A 23,060-nucleotide genomic window follows, 5' to 3' on the forward strand; every position below is an offset into this window, starting at 1 on the left:
ATTCAGTTATATGCTTGTCTGTATTTGTCATCACTGAGGCAAGTTTATGTTGTCATGCATCAAGTCCCTGAATGATTACTTACCTGGACAAGAGAGCTGAACTGTACAGTGTATCTCCGCCTCCCAGCTTGGAATCTATTCAAAGAAGTAGGCCACATAAATCAACAGTAAGAAAACCATTAATATCATAGTGATGCTGATGTGGCTGAAACAGGTGATCATGCTCTGAGTATCATAATTTAGAAAAGATCAACTTCAAACAAGAGTTGAAGTTTAAACAGGAGTTTTACTCCAAATAATCAGCTAAATCATCGCTATTTCCAGGAAACCAGCAAAACTATACACAAAATGTTCTTCTAGATGACTACAGTGACATTAGCCTGTTAAAAGAACAGACAGTCTTCAAAAGTTTCTTTTGCCCCTTTTAGTCACACTTGTGTCAGCACAGATATATCCTGAGTAAACTCTACAGAAATACAATTCCTAAGGACAAGCTGGTCTGGTTCAATCAAAAGTTAGTCACAAACTGCATATAGGAGTACTGTCAATAAATCGTTTGTAACTGAGGGATCTCTTTCATAGCCACTAACACAAAGGCTTCTCCAGGTTCAACTCCATATTGTCAAGCTGAGACAGAATGCTATTTACCTGACATTGCTGTCTCCATTTCTGTATGCATCATCAATAGTTTTGTTGTTGCCTACACTATATTTACACCATCTCCCACTGCTGTCGTCAAACCATTTCCAGGTGTGACTATTAGCCTGCAGAAGAAAAAGAAAATATATTTTCATACTTAAACCTTGTAGAAAGTTTTTGTGCCTAACATTGCGACACTTCTGTTAATGGCTTTTGGTGTGCAATGGAATATCACAGAAAACTAGCAATATTGCTGCAAGAGACAACCTGTAAAGGCTGCTGCTCAATTTCTCACATGAAAAGTATACTGGGATTTTCAGTAATAAGTGAAAGGGGCAGATCAGTTTGTCTGTTGTTTAACGCTGCACTCAGCCATATTCCAGCTATATTGAAATAATCGAGTCTGGACCAGACAATCCAATGATCAACAGAGAAGCATCGATCTATGTAATTGGGATACGATGACACATATCAACCAAGTCCCTTTCATCGCCTCTTACGACAAACATGGGCTGAAGACTAACTCTAACCCGGATCTTCACGGGTCGGGCAGAACAGAAATGTTACAAATGATTACACAGTGACTGTTAAGCACCAACTCACAATGAGGCTCATAGCTTCTGACTTCCTCTTAGATATCACAGACACTTTTTCAAACAGGTCAAGAAGAAGCAGCAGCGGAGCCATCCACCTGGAATACAAAAAAGCACTGTAAGTTGGATGGACATAGTATACCTTGTTCACGCTTACTGAACTCCCAAACATTGTGACTTGGCTGACAAAATAACACCTGCTGATGGATTTCTCTAACCTTTATCATTAACTAAGACACCTGCCAATGTTGGTGTTGATTGTATAATGTGTAACAATGATGGCTGAACAGAGTCATCGGGCGATGACATATCCCCTGAACTGGTGCAGTTTGGTAACTGGGTTTGGTTGCTTTTCCCCATGTTTGGCTCATTGCCATTGGATACTTTCAGTTCACAGAAGAAAAAACATGATGGTGTAAAGTATTGTTTTTAAATGTCGAGCCATCAAAAGTCCATCAGCTCACCACTAGACTGATCTGTACAGCAAGTTTCAAACACCAAATATTCATGAGTTTAATCGTTCTAAACCAGTCTAACATGGTTCTCCATTGGTAGATTCACATGGAAGTATTCATTGTGGAGTTCTGCTTTATCCACGAGGGTACCCCAAGCAACCCCTTCAGAACAGGTGGAAAATAAGTATTCGACAGTTTCATACCCTGTCTATTATAGACTTGAAGTAAGAACGTGATGAGTGAGAGACTGCAGGAACTGAACATGCAATTGTCAATGACTAACTTCTCTCAGACGATTATTTGACATCACAAACAGTAAGATATATGCTTGTCAAATTTGAAGTCATCATAGAGAGACTTTTTTATAACAATCTGAAACCAAATATTCACATATACCAGTGTATGAAATAAGGCCTCTCCGACCGCCTAGGCTAGATTTCTGACAGACGGTGTAAATTTACAATTTGCCAGACTGATGGGTCTGGTAAAACATTTAGATAACATGTTCCATACATCTGAGTGAATTCACCATAGTTTAAATTCTATTCTCTGAAAATCATTGTTGTGAAGAGACTGTTATACAGTAAATACATGTCTCAGATTCATTAAATAATTCTTTTAAACTAAAAGTTGAGTTATTTTCTTTGGATTGTCTGGTCTGGTTAAATCCATTTGGGGCTGGTAACATTTTGAAGTTACCAGCCCTGATATCTGGCTGGGTTTTTTGGCTTATTTCATACACTGCATACATATTCACAGAACTTCCTGGTAGGTTGAAATAAATTCCACAGAAAAAGAGAAATTGAGTTTATACTGTAAAAACGTTAACCAAGCTTACATAGTCACCGTTTTCCATCTAAACTTACTTTGGAGTTGAAGGATCTTTAAGATTACTGAGGTACTCCTGTCCTTCATTCAACACTTGGATCAGCAAGTCAAGGAATTTGCCATTTTCAACAGCTTCCGCACAAGGCATCATCATCTCCTGCAAATGACATCAAAGTAATACACTAAGAAAAGCATGTAGGAAACTTGATGTAAAAATACAAATTCAAAACTGAATGGCATTCTTTTTTATGAATTTATATGATACAGATTTGTCACCACCCTACCTCAAACAACAAACTGAGAAGATGAAGTCTGTTTGCCAGCTGGGATGCACTGGATTCACTAGAGACTTTATCCACTGAGTCCTTCACACAGATTCCCTCAGAGAGTTGAGCCAGGAGTTGATGGGCCAGACAGAACACCTGAAAACAAGAAATGAGACTTTACAACTGATGAAACCTCATCCATAACTGGGACGCTCCTAATACAGTGAGTGAGTTCAGTTTTACGCCTCACTCAGCAATATTCCAGCTACATGGAGGCGGTCTGTAAATAATTGAGTCTGGACCAGATAATCCAGTGATCAACATCATGAGGACTGATCTACGCAACTGGGATACAATGACACGTGTTGACCAAGTCAGTGAGCCTGACCACCCGATCCCGTTAGTCGCCTCTTACGACAAGCATTAGTTACTGAAGATCAGCATACGAAATACCTGCCTGCCTGACCGCCTTGGACAGGATATTTTCAACACGGACTGCCAGATTCTCATATTCACCTGCACGACGGTCGGGTTAAAATTTAGACATGTATATAAGACATTCTGTGGGCAGGTAACTTTTGGTCAGGGCTGGCAAGTTTTACATCTAACCAGCCCTGTGGTCTGGCTGAAATTTTTGGGAGTTTCATACCCTGTTAAGGTCAATTCTGACCCGGATCGTCACGGGTCAGCTCCTATTAACAAAACATGTTTCAAATATTGTAAAGTGACTTGGGTCATAAAAAATTGTATTAAAATCAGTACAGTAGCACAGTCTGGAATCCCTTAAATAGATATATCTCTAGGGAAGACACAAAAAAAGTATAGAAATCACACCTGTTGTACAAGCGTAGCTAGCGATTCATCCCGCCATGCATGGCCATTTCTCTGTGTTATCACAATCATCAGATCACACACACGGTACACTGTTTCTGGTAATGTGTCTAGTAACTGCAAACACCCTGCAAAAGAAGTATACTTCATAAAATCTTCACACACTGACAAAAGCCTCATCAAAATCACTACATTTTGAACTTAATCCGTTTGAATATTCAACATAAGTAACAGTAAGCAAGCACATTTCTTACTCCATCTCAGACGTTGATGAGACAACATAGTGTGTTCAGAAATATGCTTGTCTATGACTTGTCATCACAGATGAACGTTTCTATTTACTATTAAATCAAAATGTTACCAAACTATGTGCAGGAACATAGTTAACAATTCTTTTCAAACACATAATAGTGATGTGGATCAGAAACAATCATCATGGTGTCCCAGCACTGTAGTCTATCTATTTAGTTTCTGCAAATGACGTTCTCATCAGCCTTGCCTCTTAAGGAATAGTGGTAATCCACCATTCATAATTTATGTGTGTGTGTGTGTGTGTGTGTGTGTGTGTGTGTGTGTGTGTGTGTGTGTGTGTGTGTGTGATTTTTATGGAGATGCATGTACAATGGGAATGACAACCCACCCCCAAATTTATGCACAAAGTAAATGACCACTACCCCACATGTTATGTACCAAATCAAACGGACACCCCACCACCACCGAAACACACACACTACGAAACACACACACTAACTTCTAAGCATAACCTTTTAGTATTTAAATGTACAAAATTGCTGACCCTCCCTAGTACATGTGTACAAAATTGATGACCTCCCCTACCTCCCCAGAACAAAATGGGAGACACCCCCCTAACCATAAATTTCAATATGGCTGCTATGATGGCCATTTGAAAATCTGATTTGAACTCTTGATCAAATTGAGGTGTAACCATTGGTGGAAACAAGTATATGAAGTTCAAGCTTTCAGATGATATTCAGTCAGGTGAGCCGAAAATATGCAGGTAGTACAGACCTGGAATCTTAATTCTAGGACAATCAGAGCCATTGTACCACGGCAAACTGCCAAACTGAATCCATCAAATCTTGGGACAGCAAACAGATCTGGTTTAGAGTGAGTGAGTTTAGTTTGTTTTACGCCACTTTCAGCAATATTCCAGCAATATCACGGCAGGGAACACCAGAAATGGATCTGGTTTAGATACACTGGGCCAACCTAGAAACATTCAAAGAGTGGGTAGGAGATACTACCACAGACAGCTGAAGTCCCGAGGGTGCATGGTCAGTTACACCAGCATCCACAGTATTAAAAATGTCCCTTCTTAGAATGACAATGACAAGTACCTGTTACAACACTTTGTGTGAAACTGTCTAATACAGATTTATCCAAAGGTTCCTCCAACTCCTGTTTTTCTTGCTCTTCATCTTCTTCCTCTTTCTTTTCCTCTTTCTTTGGCTCTTCCTGAAAAAAGATTTTATGATGCAATGAATTCCCTTAAAATATACCATTGCTTCAAAATCAATGTTGTTAGAAATCCCAAACATGCAATTTATAACTGAGCAGCCAGTTTGTTGATTATGGAATACAAGTAAACTATGGAAACACTTTCTGCACAGAGCACGGTTTGTAGATTTGTTTGAATGTTTCAGTTACTGGAAGACACTAACCTGGTCAGTGGACATGACTACATTTTCCCCTAGAGACATTGCTATTGCACGCATCATCTGGTCCTCTTCAGACATGTCCATGTCCATACCAAGACCCTGCCATTTAGAAACATTACAGTTGTGTCAGCAGCTTCACTTGTACACTCATACCAATGGAACATACACTTGATTTTGTTACTTAACGCCACACTCAGCAATATTCCAGCTATATGGCAGATATACATTAACACTTGATGATCTGACCGAATAATTGTGGCAAACCCTACAACATTACATGCTGGGTATGTTATGTTTTCTTGAACAATGACTGTCATGCAAACTCACTGTTGATGTGTATCAAATTTACTAGAGATATAGAGGAATGCCCTTCTGCCATTTGTCTCCAGCTAAATTCTTGTGAAAGTGTTTTCTAACTCAAGATTATTAATTGAATTGTGTCCACATTCCAGAGAGGGAATGCTGAGAAAGAATCCAGGCCTAATTTTCTTTTGTCTCAGCAGTCTCATCAAGTTAGATTGTAACGCTAAAAACACCCATATATTATTTCAGCCTCACTAACGTCTACAAGTCTACCTGGAAAACCAACTTGGAATAAAAGAAGAATTCTAATTTTAAACAAGAAGTCAAGGTTTATAAAACATAATGTCCTTCTACCAAGCACATTTTATTCTTTTCATGTGTGGTCAGTGTTTCTTCAGTCAGGTGACACCTTTTCCACTTAAACAATGGTCAGATATTACAACATACTGTCCTTCGGTCCAGCATGTCTTTAACAAGTGTCCTTACCGGAACCTGCAGTGCAGGAGGAGGGTGATTCAGGAGGTAGTCGGTAGCTTGTTCCAGGCTGGTCGTGTGTAGCAGTGCATCCATACAGTGCTCTCGTGTGAAGCCCATGTCCATCAACTGACAGGGAAAAGCAGATTTTGCAGATACTCATTTACTAAATAAAGCATCCTTCTCAAAATGGCACTAACTTCTTGACTAATCTGTTACTTATCTAGGTAACATCAGCATCACCCAGTTAATGCTACCACATGACATGGATCAAGGATTCTCAAGAGGAGTCACAATGTGAAAAGATGTGTCTATTCAAACACCCTGGACACCCCAAACCAACCCCCACCCAAGATCCACCAGATCTTAGACAAAAACTGTTAACATTACTGGTTAACCAACACATAAAGAAAACAATCCATAATCACATGGATAGGAATCAAGGAGAATGAAAGTAGCAGATTGTGCTGTTTCAAAAATTAATAATAATGATAATAAGTGCATTTACAATGCACTAAACTCCATTCACTAGGTGAATGCTCATAGCGCTAACTGGGGCAGTGGGGTAGCCTAGTGGTTAAAGAGTTGGCTCATTAAGCTGAAGACCCGGGTTCGATTCCCCACATGGGTACAATGTGTGAAGCCCATTTCTGGTGTCCCCTGCCGTGATATTGCTGGAATATTGCTAAAAGCGGCATAAAACCATACTCATTCACACATAGCGCTAACAAAAGTCCACAGGTATTTACAAAGTTTGTAGAAGTTTCATTACACTTGTTAATGAGTATAATCCTTGATGAACATGACCTACCTGCTGGAGATGTGCCTGGTTGACTTCTGGTTCCTGCCTGACTGGGACTGGGACAGATGGCCCGGCAGCAGCCATGTTGTTAGCTATAGAACTAGCAGGGGAGGGTGTCTGTGCACCTGGGGTGGCAGCTGCACTCTCATCCTTTTCCTTAGCAAGGTACTCCTGAGAGAAAATCATTGTACATCATGACATGAACATTAATCTATATGCTATGACGATGCAATGAAGGATGTTTGATGTCACTCAGCGGTATTCAAGCTATATGACACCTGCCACCATGTAATGGACTGGACAATCCTGAGATCATGTTGTCTGGTACAATCACCATGTCACTGAACCTCACCACAAAATCCATTAAGATGCAGACAAGAATAAATGACACAATTATTGACACTGCCAGTTCAAATATTTATTTAAACACTGCAATAGCATAACAATGTATGGATATGTCTGAGGAATGCCCCAAACAAATTCCACCACAGTAAGAGCATGCAACGTTCCCACAAATACCTTGATGATTCCTTCTCCCTTGATGATGTGACACAGAATTGCCAGAATGGATTCCGACATCCGACTGCCATATACTTTAATTGGCTTCTTGTTCCAAAGGTTCATCACAGCATTGAAAGCAGCCTACAAGATTTCACACAAACACAACTCAAACCCTCTTCATTGATACATTTGCAAAGACATTATTAACATGACAATGAGCAATACACTGTACCCCTAAAGTGATGCCCTCAGCATAAAGCACAATTACATGATTCAATCACTCTTCTTTCCTTATCATTAACTAAACTTCTGAATATTGTCTAAACAGCAATGTTGAGATTGACCAAATCGACTCATGTTATAGAACAGTTTGTCAAGATTCAATAAATTGACTTGCGTATAGATGCGTATAGATTAGCGGTTGATTCGGTATGAGTTAAGAAACATACCTTCTGTGTGCTGATGAGATACTGTACAGGACTAAAGGGAGCGAACCCTGGTTGTGTTGACTTTGTTGGAAGAGTGTGTGGAGATTCTAGCACTGTCTTTGGGTTGACCATCTTCTCCACCAGCATCAGCCATGCATCTATGAACTCTCCAGATCCATCTGTAACATCAACAAATACATATTGGAAACAAATGACAGTACTGAAGATGGTTTTATTTGTTGTTTTATCTCTGCACTCAACAATATTCCAGCTGTATGGCAGCGGTCTGTAAATTATTTGAGTCTGGACCGCACAACCCAATGATCAACATCATGAGCAACTGGGATTTGATGACATGTGTCAACCAACACAAGTGTGTATTACAGTTTACCAGTGAATATTATTAATGCATTGATGCATTGTGGATCATAACATCCCTAACAGCCAGTGAGTGAGTTTGGTTTAACGCTGCTTTTAGCAATATTCCAACAATATCACTGCAGGGGACACCAGAAATGGGCTTCACACACTGTACCCATGTGGGGAATCGAACCCAGGTCTTCAGAGTGACGAGCGGATGCTTTAACAATTAGGCTACCCCCCCATCCACTATAGCCAGTGAGAGTACTTACGGGCTTCAGTTATCTGTCATATATACATGGTGATGAACCATAAAATACAAGTTAATATTCAAACCACCTCTCAGAACATGTAGATGTCTTCCACAATAATCAGACATATGCTTGTCAAATTGTTCATCACAGAGAAGTAAAAAATCATGCAAAGGTCACCATGTGATCAATTAACCAGTATCATCCCTAGTCTGCAGTTCTGCCTGGTGAGTTCATGTGTTTGACAGACAATGTGTGTAAGCATTACTGAACCTGGATTCCTCAAACATGTATGTCTACATTTAACATATCCTTACCTGGGAGATCAGGATGTTCTAAACCATCCACCAATGGAACTTTTCCATTCATAGACAATGCCCATGAGAAGGCCCTGTAAAAATCAAAACATGAACTACTTATTCAGCAACATGAAGCATACCTATTTGATATACCCTAGAAATGCTGTATCCCAAAAGCAGGAAATATACTTTCAAAGAAAGTTTGTAAATTTAACCATGAGTCCAAAATTAGAGTAACGTTAGGTTTCTTCATGTCTTTTAAGCTTCGCTAATGAGAAAATCAAAGATCTATTGCTAATAATGGCATGTGACAGGCTCTGGCAAGCAGTTTCTAAGGTTTGGGGCAGACTGTCATATGTAACATCTCCTTGTGAACCCATAAACATATAATTTAAAAGAACCATGAAAAAAAAAACAGAGAGAAAATGGAAATGTGATCAACCTGTCCAAACGGAAGGTTTACATGAAGTATATAAGATGACAAGAGTTCATAATTTCTTACTGAAATAGAGCATCTTGTCCCCCTGAAGAGACAAACTTCTGTAGCATAAGATGGTATGGTTGTTTCTTCTCATCAAACAACATTGGTGACGTAAATCCAACAGAACATACAAGGAATGTTAGCCTGCAACAGAAAACAACAGATATGCTTTTTGTGATATGAAAACTTAGGAAAGGAAATGTATGTAATCCTCAATTAGTGACTTGCACTTATCATGAAGCCAGTTGATTTCTAACTCAGCTATTTGGTATCATGGATATGATGTACAAACTGGGCTATACTGGACCATTACAGCATAAACTTTAGTTCATTATAACCATAGTTTATTCCTAGATTTGGACGAAAATATACGGCAAGTGACTCAAAATACAGTTTGTTAAATCTGTCATTTTTTGGTTTAAGTGTGTTCATTATACAAATGTTACAGCATCGTATATTACATAGGTAAGCCGATCTCATAGATAAGCTGACCCCTAACCTTGACCTTTCAAATCAGGCACTGTATTACTTCATAGTTGAGCAAGTATCAAACTTATTGTCAATTTAAAACAATGTTACATGTTGAGGCTTATCTTTCAATTGACATTCCACAACATTTAAGAACTGTTATCTGTAAATTCAGGTGTAATAATTTAAGGATTATTTTTGAAACAGGAAGGCACTGCACTTAACTGCTAGTGAAAGATTTTGCTTATATTGTCATAGTAAAAATTTATTTCGTGTAGAAGATGAATTTCATGTCTTGATGATCTGTCAGCGCAATGAAGCCCAATCTTTGCTCATCTTTTCGTCGTGATCAGTTATTGGGAATAGTGTCAAAAAATCCATACTGAATTATGCAAGTTTATCTTCCGATATTTATAACTTAGGTCCACATTATTCACAGCAATCAATATCATATTGCGTCTACTCACGCCTAAGTAATGAAGTTTCGCAAAAAGTCATATTTGTTGGTGCTGGTGCTCACATGCCACCACTGTTTTCGATGTGGAAATAGTGACATCACGCAAAACCTCATCGATGACAGGTAAAATTGTTCCATGCATAAAAAATATCCGACAATACAACATAGTGCTGTCGCATATAACCTTAGTTATGATTATAAATATTTTACATTTATAAAGCAAAACCTGCAATTAAAATGACACAATGCTAGAACATGTTTCTCTTGGTAAAGTAATAGTTTCAGATACTATATTTTTCCGATCCCTGTATCAGAATTCATCTTGTTATATTGCTGCGTAAGTTTTAACTAAATCACCAGTAGATCGAGGATACATGTGCACAGCTGATTTCTTCTATTTCCGGTTCTGTATATGAGACAAATACACATGGTAATCTTAATTCCTGAATATAAGATAATGCCTAGCAAAACCAAATTAGAACTGAAAAGGCAAATAATCTTGTCAAGTGATGTTTAATTGCAAATTTTATATCTTTACTGACAAAGTCAATCTCTCTTCTACGTTCATGCGAAGGGATACGATGTCGTTTTCTAACCCCCTGAAAAAAAGCCGGCCCCCTTCGACAGACAGTCTGATTGCATTTTTTGTCCTCAAACTTTGGGTTATCTACTTTAATATACGGTACATATTTCACGCACAGCTACAGAACCCTTGCATCATAACTGGATGAGTTGAATCAGATTATCACAACATTGCCATACCTTAGCTTTGGTACTGGTGCATGTGGGGGCGGATTCCATGACAGGCCATTTGCCAAAAGTTTGGTTAGCGCCTTTGCAACAACCTGAGCAGCTGGTGTGGGAGTGGTTGGAGTAGGTGGAGTCTGATGACTCCGTCTCTGTCGTACTGGTGTTCCAACGCACAACTTGACCAGGAGTCCAAACAGCTCAGCAAGAGCTCGTCCAAGTCTGGAGGACACAGATAACAATGGCTTCAGCTGTTTGATCTGAGCCTGAAGTGTAGGTGACAGTTTGGACTTTTTCTGGTCCTTGTCTGATGAAGAAGCAGAATCAGACACAACTTCCATGGGAGTTTCAGGGGTTTCCGATGTGGTAAGAGATTCCATAGCAGCACTGACCCCATTACTGCCCATTTCTCCAACACTCCTCGTCAAACCCTCCTCTCCTTCTTTACCATCCTTATCACCTTTCTGATCCTTTGGAAGAATCTTGTCCATATCCTCCTTACCGAACTCACATCCTGGAGGCAAAATGTCCTCACTGCAGAGAGCCAGAAGCACAGTGCTCTCCCACACCAGCGAGGTGTAGCCGACTCAGACCCTTCAAGACCTGCTGTCCCAGCTCTGATCCCCAGTGGTTCACGGATATGGTTCTGATGTCAATCTGAAGCAATGAAAATATACAGTAATACTTGCCTCTCCGAGTCCTGGTCTGCAAACAACATGCAAACAAACAGGTGCTACGATAGTCAACACTTACAATTTAAGTTGATGGAATTTGGATTTTAATAAGTAACTTCTTCAAATAAGAATGTGTGTAAGTGATACACTGCTTTAGCCAAGCACAAGCAAAGGTAAAAGACATTAAATTAAAAGGCAAGAAGCATAAACCCACACATATTAATATGATGGTGGCTGAGGTACTAGTCTATGCAAAGCCTTGTCATACACCAGTTCAGAGCAAAGGATTTAATACTTTTAAAAATGAGCCAAAGCAATATTAGTAGTAACAGTTTCAACAAAGACACATGTTCCAAGGAGCAGATCTACAACAACGCGCAAATTGGAAAAGGGCATATTTGAGAATACATGTAGGAATAATTGAGGATAACAACCCAACTAACACGCATTTGATTTCTTTGCATCAGAGCTTTAATGGTAATCTGACTTTTTGATTTGACTATGTAAAAAAAGATGGGGTTAGGAAGTCGAAAACAATGTTCATTTGTCATATAGAGAAATACACAGTCCAAATCTACTTGTAAGTTTAAGGACATTTTTCCAACTGAAATCAGGTATCTTTGAAATCAGTGACATGCGTGTGAGAGTTTAGGTTAATGTCGCTTTTAGCAATATTCCTGCAATATCACGAGGGGACACCAGAAATGGGCTTCACACATTGTAGCCATGTGAGGAATTGAACCCGGGGTCTTCGGTATGAAGAGTGAACGCTATTATCAGTAGGCTACCCCACCGCCCGAAATCAGAGACAAGGAAGTGTATAACTCTAATAGGTACTATTGGCCTTAAATTGATACTACGAACTAAAGGTATGTACGGGTAAAGTTCTAAATAATGTCATCAAATCCTGACACGGATGGCAACAGGAAAATCTATTTTCAGCGGAAAACTAAATATTGTGTCATCGAATGGGGGCTTTAGGGCAGGGGGTGGCGGCGATGATTTTGAAATAAAATCGGCAGAAAATTGCCACCCCCTGCAAACATAACATGAGGAAAAGATACACATAAGAGTAGCCAGCATTTAGCCTGTTCATGCTCCTTGGAACAAATACAACAAAAATATAAGGGTCTAAACTTCAGTTATCAACATTAGGCTGTTAAATACGATAAATGCATGTTAATGGTTATAGTCGTAATCCATTTGATTTACACAATGATGATTCTGTTGACGTTATAGAACACGGCCAAATAGTTTCTGAAGTTCAGACATTGATGTATTCATGCAGCTCAGAGCAGAGTCCTTAACATTGTATTCTTAAGCAGGTGCAAGCAGTGTGAAGGTGAGAAACATGCACTGATACTAGTTTTTTTAGATGATATAATCAAGTGTGTTTAAACCAATCCCACCCCAGCAACAACACTAAAAGCTGCATCAATACACCCACAACCACAACATGGAACAGAACGGAGAACATGAGAGCACTGCAAGCTAGTAGATACCACATTTCTTCTGACCTGCCCCATCCTGCACACATGTACAAACATCATGATGTAAGCATGCGCTGCCGACAGGGCATGGAGGAGGGGCGTGGCCTGGGGGGACAGGGTGGCATCAGGGATGTTAGCAACGCTGGCCAGTTCCCGTAGCAACACAGAGCCTCCTGGAGGGTCCAAGGGCTTGTGTAGAGGCTCCAATTTTTGTAGCACTTCATTTAGATGAAGCAATCCTTGCTTCAACACTTGGGGTTCTCTTGACAAGCTCTGAAAGTTGTAAAAGAAAAGTGAAGATATGGTAGTGTTGGTTTACATTGTTCAACATAAATTCAGAGAAAAAGACAAGCTAGATTCAGCATTGCAGAGAACAAAAATGAAGTCAAAGACTACAGTTTGGCTACATAATACAGTCTTGAGCAGAGAAACCAGTCACTGATAGTGTGAACAAACCAATGAACAGTCGCAAAGTAGAAGTCAGTCCTATATAAAAAAAAATCACTGTTACAGTGTTTAACTATGGTATAAGAATATCACAAATAATACAAACACTAAAATAATATGAACACTACTAATAACAGAATATTATTATCAATAATAATACAAAGATATGTTTCCCACAAATTCTGACTGGGCAGTAAAAGCATTAAGCATATCATAATTCATTATCTCAATAACCTGGCACACCAATGATCTGGCCATGCAAGCAGTCTAAGTCAATCACTTACAAGAATAGCCTTGCAGACACTTGCAACAGCCTGGCATGCAGGTGAAGCAGGGAAGTCAATGGGAAGATTTGGCAGTCCCAAGATGCCCATGAGTGGGAGGAGACCCTTCTGTGAGACAAACTCACGACAGTGGTCATCTGTCGAGTTGTTACTTAAAATGGCCTCAACAAATTTCATCTGCAAAATGGAAATGTTAGCACTAATAAGAAGTGAATGAAAAGTTTCAAATGACACGTCATTTTCTGCATAATTTCAATTACAAATGAATGTATTTTTATATTAGTGACAGAAGACGAACACTTACCACATTAAGAACATAATCCATAAGAGGAATGGCCTGCCTGTCAGGTGAAGCAGACAAGCTTCTGCAACAAAAACAAAGGTTTTTCAGAAATAGCAAATGATCCTATTGAATTAGCCAACAATTGAAAAAAGTACAGCCTAATTTTATTCATCTCTACCAGAAACACTCTTCCTGAGATGCATCCAAGTTTTCACAAGACCAAGTAGCCCACTGATGTCAGAAAGTGGGCCAACGCCTTTCTGAACAAGGGCCAACATGTGTTTATAAATTTTAACAATTTTATGACCTCAAATTTGAGCTCACCAGGTAAAGGTTGTCATGTGATCATGCTCACTCACGAATTCCAATTGGAACATTTGACTTTCACCATAGATATCTTGGGACATGACGATTAGCGCTGATTATTGTTTAAGATATGTCGCAGTATATGAGGGGACACCAGAAATGGGCTTCACGTATTGTACCCAAGTGGAGAATCAAACCCTCACAGTATATGATTAACTGGTAATTACTAATTACTGAAATGCTATTCAATTTGCTGTTTTCGTTTAATTCATTCTCGCATTAGAAAGCGCTTTGAGGTGAGGTGAAATTGGGTTTATCGTCGTGCTTGAGAATATTTCGCTCATATGACGACGTGTGCATGCGTGTGTATGTGTATGTGCGGCTGCTTTTACTAGCCAAGACTTAAGCTGGCTTTATAGTGCTAGCCCACTGAGATACCATGCCGCAGTGAAGCATGAATACCCCACTCAGACATATTATACTGACTCCGAGCCGACCAGTCCTTGTTGTACCCATTAATACCGAGCGCCAGGCAGGGACCAACAAGTACCATATTTTAATGTCTTTTAGTATGACGCGGTCGGGGATCGAACCTCATGACCTTCCGCTTCTCCAGGCGGATTAGAAAGCCACTACACCACGGAGGTAAGTGTTAGAAAGCTCTTTGACTTATCAACATAAGGAAGTAATGACATAACTACCTATATCCCACAAACCTAGGGCCTAGATGCATCTCTGCTCTTCTAATGACTAAACAGGTTAAACAAGAAAACACAAATTTCTCAAAGTCAACCACAATGTACACAAAAGACCTGAAAAAAGCAACCAGATTCTGTTCCCTTTAACAATGACAAATCATTAACAAAATCATTTCTCAGGCAATGTACTGACAGTGAAATAGGACTTACTGCATAGAGTCCTGTGTGGGTGAGAGAGCTGGTTTGGCTGATGTACTCTGACTGGCTGTGCTGGGCAGTTCCTCCTCCTCTTCATCCTCGTCAGATGACCCTGTGTCTGCTGGCTGAGGAGAACGGATTGACAACGCCATGTTCTGTTCTGCCTTGGGCTGCTGCTTTTGACAGATGTACTTTGTGTCTCTTCCCATGGCACAGACTTCTTCCAAAAGCTGTGGAAGAAATAGTCATAAAATAACATTACTAAAAATCATGATAGTGGCATATGTCAAAATTAGTGAGTTATTCGAAGCTTTAGAAAACAGCATAGTAACTTCAGATTTGAAAGTATAACACTCAGTATGAAATCATATCAAATGTCACTACAATCAGTCAGCTGACATTTGAGTTTGAATAGATTATCATTGTTTGAAGGGGTAAAAAGAAGCATTTTCGTAGTAGTGTTACACAGACAGGTCAGCAAATACTATTTATCACCACAACTGGTGTATTTCTGCACTGCAAGTTTACAGTTCAGACTAAACAAATGAACACTATGAAGACAAAAACTCCATGATCCTGAACCCATGATACAAAACAGAGGAAAAACACAAGCGATGCCTATCATAAGGTATTAAAAACAACGGCACCAATATTACTGTCTGAGAACCAATCATTTATCACAGCCTAATCTGTGATTTTTCATGACTCTGGGTTTTCAGGAACATATATTGATAAATATTCACCTAAAAAGAGCCAACAGAGAGCAATTTTCAGTTTAATAAAAAGTAACCACATTGTGCACATTTTTACCTTGATAATTGCTTTGGTAGCATCTGTCCTGAGAGATGGCTGATGCCTCATCAACTCATCCATAGCATTGCCCAAATTACTGGCAGTATCCCCTAAAATCAAGAAAATATATAGCATAAAATGTCAGTTACTTTTCCCTTGGCCATTTTCTTGGCAGAATGCAGACAATATTCCTGATTTTCTTAAAATTCAAAGACCAACATCAGATTTTTATGTTATAAAATGCAATGATAATAATGTAAATAAAAAGGTTATAATGCCATATACGGGAGAGAGTGACAAGTAAGGCTGGTCACATGACTGTTTGTGCGGGAAAGGGCAAAAGGGAGGTAACTCTTGGGTGAGTGTACTTTTACGTCCACTTTGGGAACTTCAAAGGATTCAAGTGTTCCACTACCATTCGCATAGGACAGGGAGATAAGCAAACAGTATTTCAGTTATGCTAAAGTGTGTCTGCCTGAAGAGAGAAGAAATCTCCAAGTGATGAAGGTCTGAGGAAGGGGAAGATGGAAAGTGAGAGAGAGTAAACAGATGAGAATCATCAATTATAGGATGTGACTGTGGGTCAATAGGCCTCAAACAGTCGATGTGTATGGGTTCCTGACACACTTATGAGACACAACTCAGCACAACAAACTGATGTGCCTTTGATGACTTAGCCAGCACCCCCATAAACAAAGGTAATAACATCTTCAGAAAGCGAGATTTTAGTGTAAAAAAGAGCATACCAAAAGGGTCTGAGCTTCGTCTCCGTCTCATGGCTGGTAGATAGTCTGGGGATAAAAGCACCTTGAAAAGTCTGTCAAATGGACGACACTCCACAAAAGCTTCCAGACCTCGAGTGTTCAGACACAGAGCACTGAATACATTTGGCAAGGATGCTAATACCTCCCGAGTTGCTGGAACCTAGAACAAAAAAGATTTTAAATACTTCAAATAGCTTCCACAGAAATGTAAACTTTAAAAAAAACCCATCAGAACATATAAAATAGGAACTGATTTGAAAGTGTTTATTCTGCTAATATTTTCTAAATGCATTCATGATAAAACTACGACTAAAATCTACAAAGAAAATATTGAAATTGAGAGTTGGGGAGTCTTCAAGAATCTACTACATCTTTGATAAGCAGGGCATTGAGCACCACATCAGTGAGGCCATTGTCTTGTAGTGATGATAGAAGAGAGGGTTCTTGAAAGACGTAAACTGTCACAACATCAGTTGCTGAAAACCAGTCAGACATGTTAATACTTTTAGTGAGAGATGGAATTTAATTTTAAGCTGCTCTTTCGCAATGCTCCATCAATATTAAAGCTTGGGACTCCAAAAATGGGCTTCATGCATATCACCCATGTGGGGAAATCTAACCTGGGTTTTTGGCCTGACAAGCAGACACTTTAACCACTACTCATCCCACAGACTCTAATACTTTTAGTATCTACATATATAAATGATATCAGTCTGAGGTAGACATGCAGGATGGTCCATCAGTTATGGAAGTGCTTTCAGTATTTGAACTGACTGACTGAGTTTGGTTTTACGCCGCTTTCCAGCAATATTCCAGCAATATCACGGGCGGGAACACACCAGAAATGGGCTTCACTCATTGTACCCATGTCTGGATTTTTCAGTACTTGAAAAAAATGTTGATGCAAATTCTGTTTTCAATTCTAAAAACTGATGAAACATCAATTGCTTCTAATGGCTACCTGCCAGCAAAATCTTGTTAAAAAATGTCATGTATTTAAGCTAGTGGATAACAAATATAGTGTCACATATTCAAGCCAGTAAAAATGTTGATGCAAATTCTGTTTTCAATTCTAAAAACTGATGAAACATCAATTGCTTCTAATGGCTACCTGCCAGCAAAATCTTGTTAAAAAATGTCATGTATTTAAGCTAGTGGATAACAAATATAGTGTTACATATTCAAGCCAGTGAAACATGAACTGGTGACTAACTTTTAGTGCTTACTAGGTCATCCAAACAACAACATTTTGAGACTTGCATGCACTGACACATTGATTCTAATACAGCAGTTTACAATTCCTTCTAAAAGGTTCTTCCAAGACAAACTAGGTTATGCAAAGTTATAAAAGTTTATCTGTTAAATAAATACTAACATAAATGACACTATGAACAATAGCATGTTGGAAGTAAACTTACCCAGCAGAAAGAGTGAGGGTCCATAGTATTCAGCATTGCTGATAATATGCTTCAAGGATTTAGGCAGAGATCCATCCATTACTGAAAAACAACATCAACAGTTTCAACTAAATGCAATGAAAATTCCTTGGGTTATATTCCATGATATCAAGAAGAGATTTTCTTTCACATGTGAGTGAGTGAGTGAAAGGTCTTATACTTATATGCATGGTGATGGACCACAATGTATTAAGTGATATTCAAACCACCTCTCAGAAGATATAGATGTCCTTCACAATTATCAGACATATGCTTGTCAAATTGTTCATCACAGAGGAGTGAGTGAGTGTTTAGTTTTACGCCGCTTTTAGCAATATTCCAGCAATATTGCAGTGGGGACACCAGAAATGGGTTTCACACTTCAGGGGTAGAAATAACCCATTGCCCGACGCCCCAGTCCAGTGGGGGTGGTTTCTGTCGGGCTAGCAAATTTGTATGTCATGCTGTACCAGTGTCCAGTTGACTTTCCAATGTTAATTATGTTGTTCATTTAAAAAATCAACAAGAAAATCAGCCAGTATAGTGGAAAAATTATCAGGGCAAGTGATTTTACTTGTGTCACTGTACATGAGTACATTAGCAATTTTAAAGTTATTTCCACCCCTGCACTTTGAAACCATGTGGGGAATTGTACCTGGGTCGAGTGAACACTTTAACCACCAGACTTCCCCTTCACATGTCATGAATGAAGGATTGGTTTGTTGTTTTATGGCGCACCAAGCAATATTTCAACTACCGTATATTACCGTCTATAAGCCGAAGTTGGGGATTAAAAAAAGCAGTGTATGGAAGGGGGGCGGCTTATCTACGAGTTATGCTTTCGTCAAACTTTTTTCCAGGGGTAACAAAACATCGTATCACTTCGCATGAATATACAACAGAAGACAACTTTGTCTTTAAAGACGTCAAATTTGCAATTAAACATCACTAGACAAGATTATTTACCTTTAAGTTCCAAGTTGTTTTTGCTGTGCATTGTATTATTTGCAGGGATTAAGATTACCGTGTGCATTTGAGCTGAAAATAGCAATCAGCTGTGCAGACACTTCCCGGCGATCAAGTTCAAACATGCACAATAATATGACGGGATTAATTCTGACGAAGTCATCAGTAAGATATAATACAGAGTACTATTATTTAACCCAAAGAAATATATCCTAGCATTGTGTAATTTTAATAACAGTTTTTGATCTATAAATTAATTAAGATTAAGATTACTGTGTGTATTTGAGCCGGAAAAAGCAAACAGCTGTGCACACGTTTCCCGGCGATCAAGTTCAAAAATGCACAATATTTGTCAATAATATAACGGGATGAATTCTGACGCAGTCATCAGTAAAATATAATACTGAGTACTATTATTTAACCCAAAGAAATATAACCTAGCATTGTGTATTTTGATTACAGTTTTTGTTCTATAAATGTTAAATATATATAATCAACGCTAAGGTTATACGGACCCTCATGAACGTGGTAAGCGGAAGTTGTAAGCACATGGAATGGGGTAAAATACGCAAGCCATTTAAATTCACACATTTTTACCGATGTAACTGTAAACTAGAAGTCCATGGAAAACGAGGTGGTAATCAGCTCGTGATTGTTGAATGGGGTAAACTAAGCAAACCAGTTTGTTGACATGTGATCGTCCAGCTACAATAAGTATGATATTTAGCGAAACAAAATATATGATCCATTTTCTGTCATCTACACTTCATATCGATGCGTGAGTAGACGCAATATGATTGTGAATTCTTTGAATAATGTGGACTAAAGTTATAATTATTGGTAACTGCCAGTTGTCTGTGGTCTGTTTGCCAGGATTAGGACCCCATCGCGGGGATCAGCTTATGTACGAAACATACCATTTTGACACTGATTTTAAGGGTCAAGTTTGGGGGTTTGCTTATAGATGGTAATATACGGTATATGGCGGCACCTATAAATAATCGAGTCTGGACCACACAATCCAGTGATTAACAGCATGAGCATCAATCTACGCAACTGCAATGTGTCAACCAAGTCAGCAAGCCTGACTATCCAATCCCATCAGCCTCCTCTTACTACAAGCATGGGTTACCGAAGACCAATTCTAACCCAGATCTTCACGAGTCATGAATGAAGGATAAATATAAGAATAAAACACTTTCAACAAACACTATGTCTATATACTTACAATGTCTAATGCTTTCTGCAAAAGCTGTGTCTGGAATGGCCTTCTTCAGGAAGTTCAACATGGACTTGAGTAGAGCAGCTCGCTGTGGGAAACACTGCACACCTGCAATAAAGCATACAGAAAGCTGAAGTTAAGATCCTCCATACAAAATCTGTGTTGATGTGTATTCTTATTCATTATTAAAAATCTGCTTTCCACAGAGAAGCAAGAACACATTGAATGAAAAAAAACATCTCATCTACAGCAATCAACTTTGTATCATGAAAAAAAGAGTCCAAGGTCCTTAGGGCCTTCTGCTACAGTATCTCAGGGCTATCTAAAAGAAAGATGAACAATTCTGTCTTGTATCATTTCAACCATTCCTGAGTGAAGAGAGCATGGTTTATGCCATTCTCTTCCCACAGAGGTTACTTGTCATATCTTCCTGCGAACCTCTGTGCTAATATGGCCCTTTCATGGTGCGTGTGTTCAGGATTCGTGATTGGTTGCAATCAGATTTAGTTGTGCAATCAGCAACAATGTTTCAAAAGTGATCATTCGCAAGGCCTTGGTAATTTTCAAATGTTTTGGAAAAACTAGAACCTCTTCCCCTGCGCGATGCGCAAACATTTCTTCTAGACAGAACTCAGTCAAGTAATGGCAGAGCAATGGCGTCCCCATCGCCCTCGTTGACAACGAACAAGCAAGCCATTAAATGTCTTGTGTGTCACATCAACCGAAGTCCCCGGCAGAAGAGGGATATTTGAGGCCCCACATTTGCTTGTATTAGCCAATTTGGATCTAAGTCTATGTAACACGGGTTCTGATTGGATAGAAAGAAGGGAGACAATTCGTGTTGCGATTTTTTGCCGCTAGGGGATTTTACGAGAACCGAGAAATATGGCCATATTAAAACAGAGGTTCGTTGGAAGATATGACAAGTAACCTCTGTGGGAAGAGAATGGGTTTATGCTGCCTCTAGCAATATTCCTGCAATATCATGGTGGGTAACACAAGAAAAATGTGCTAACCCATCAGCTTCTTTCTACTTCTACTCAACCTCAAGTAAGGCTACATGAACTACAAGGATAATGTTGAGGCTTAACAAAGAAATGTACACCACAGTACTCTTCTATGACTGTAAAGACCTCAGTTCTGTAGCATTGGCAAACGATCAATCTGACCCACAGACATGTCAGATCGCAGACACTCAATGCATGTCCATACATTAGGACTAAGTATGAGGATATGTTTATGTACTGAATACAATTCATGTACTGAACAGAGAAACATCTGACATGTTTAATATCTGAAATGTTGAAAGACCAGATAACCCCACTGAACACTGACTATGTACATACCTAATTCTATTAACTTATCTGCATGAACGACAATTACATGTTGTCACACACAACAGTAAAAGTGATACATTGTGTGAGTTCTGCTTAATGCTGCTTCAAACAGTTTTTCAGTTAGATTACAACATGTCAGTGAATATGGGAGGATGGGTTGGTTGGTTGATTGTTCAATGACGCACCCAGCAATATTCCAGCTATATGGCCGCAGTCTGTAAGTAATCGAGTCTGGACCAGACAATCCAGTGATCAACAGCATGAACATCGATCAACGCAATATACTGATAAGACAGTACACATCAGACACCAAGCCAACCAAAACTTACCTGACTTTGGCACTTCTGGCACTTCTGGCTCAGCTGGTTCTGCTGGCTGGGCTACAGGTGCTGGGAGTGACGTTGACGCTCCAGCGTTAATACTGTCACTGCTCTGGGTCATGTCGGTCTCCATCGGGGCAGGGGGGGATTCGGGTTGAGAGTCAATGCTGGCTTCACGACGGGTTGGTCGGATTACAAATGGCTGTTCCTTTCTGCAGATGCTTACTTCATTCTGTTAAGGAGAATAATTCAGTTACATACACATGTGGACAATGTAGAACTTCTAATTTGACATACAATTAACTCAATGTAGATAGTCTATCATTAATTTTTGGACTTGTTGTTTGACATATTACAAGGGTAGAAAACTACAAGTTTCTTTTAAAAGTTCACAAGTCTTAGAGACAGGCATACACTCAGAAATGTCCATCCCTGTGCTCAGCATACAATACAGCAACATTGTTTCAATATTCAACCCTGACCCTAACTGTCAAACAAAATGACATGATATGCTTCCATACCTCTAGTCTGTTGATAAATGCAAGAAGTCCTCCATGAGCCTGAAAAGCAGCCATGTCCAGGTTTGTGATGAGATCAATCACTCGTACAGCTCGTGTCACAAACTGCAAAGACAAATCATGATTGTAAAGCAAATGTACCGATTGAACATTCTTTTTTACACAATCACAGGACAGATGACTTTTTCGAAGAATGTCCACAAAGTGATATGACGGCTCAAAAGATGTACTCATATCTGTACAATGAAGATTTTTGTTAGAAATATTTGGAGACATTAGCATTATAAAGACAGCCTGTACATAACAAGTTTGGGCCAGGCAAACAACAGGTTGACAACATGAACATCGTTTCATTCAAGGTGAGTGAGTATGGTTCTACGCCTCTTTCAGCAATATTCCAGCAAAATCACAGTGGGGGACACCAGAAATTGGCTTCACACATTGAACCCATGTGGGGAATCGA

At 39.3% G+C, this 23,060-nt stretch overlaps 1 protein-coding gene across 1 annotated transcript in view; it reads right to left on the minus strand.

The window, feature by feature from the left end:
* The window catches only part of LOC124276491 (E3 ubiquitin-protein ligase HUWE1-like), a 123,367-nt gene that overhangs the window by 62,912 nt on the left and 37,395 nt on the right, over positions 1-23,060 (minus strand). The window contains 27 exon segments of the mRNA XM_046712122.1: positions 84-135; positions 649-764; positions 1,243-1,330; positions 2,554-2,672; positions 2,800-2,937; positions 3,616-3,740; positions 4,971-5,088; positions 5,295-5,390; positions 6,081-6,197; positions 6,880-7,041; positions 7,390-7,512; positions 7,821-7,978; positions 8,728-8,801; positions 9,212-9,334; positions 10,878-11,444; positions 11,446-11,519; positions 13,054-13,299; positions 13,758-13,934; positions 14,062-14,122; positions 15,255-15,472; positions 16,053-16,144; positions 16,781-16,958; positions 17,168-17,274; positions 18,217-18,297; positions 20,429-20,530; positions 22,089-22,311; positions 22,601-22,702. Coding sequence (XP_046568078.1) covers positions 84-135; positions 649-764; positions 1,243-1,330; positions 2,554-2,672; positions 2,800-2,937; positions 3,616-3,740; positions 4,971-5,088; positions 5,295-5,390; positions 6,081-6,197; positions 6,880-7,041; positions 7,390-7,512; positions 7,821-7,978; positions 8,728-8,801; positions 9,212-9,334; positions 10,878-11,444; positions 11,446-11,519; positions 13,054-13,299; positions 13,758-13,934; positions 14,062-14,122; positions 15,255-15,472; positions 16,053-16,144; positions 16,781-16,958; positions 17,168-17,274; positions 18,217-18,297; positions 20,429-20,530; positions 22,089-22,311; positions 22,601-22,702 — 3,837 coding nt within the window.

Source organism: Haliotis rubra, unplaced genomic scaffold (genome assembly GCF_003918875.1).
Source record: "Haliotis rubra isolate DU_JTF1 unplaced genomic scaffold, ASM391887v1 Scf21, whole genome shotgun sequence".
In the NCBI taxonomy this organism is placed as follows: Eukaryota; Metazoa; Mollusca; class Gastropoda; order Lepetellida; family Haliotidae; genus Haliotis; species Haliotis rubra.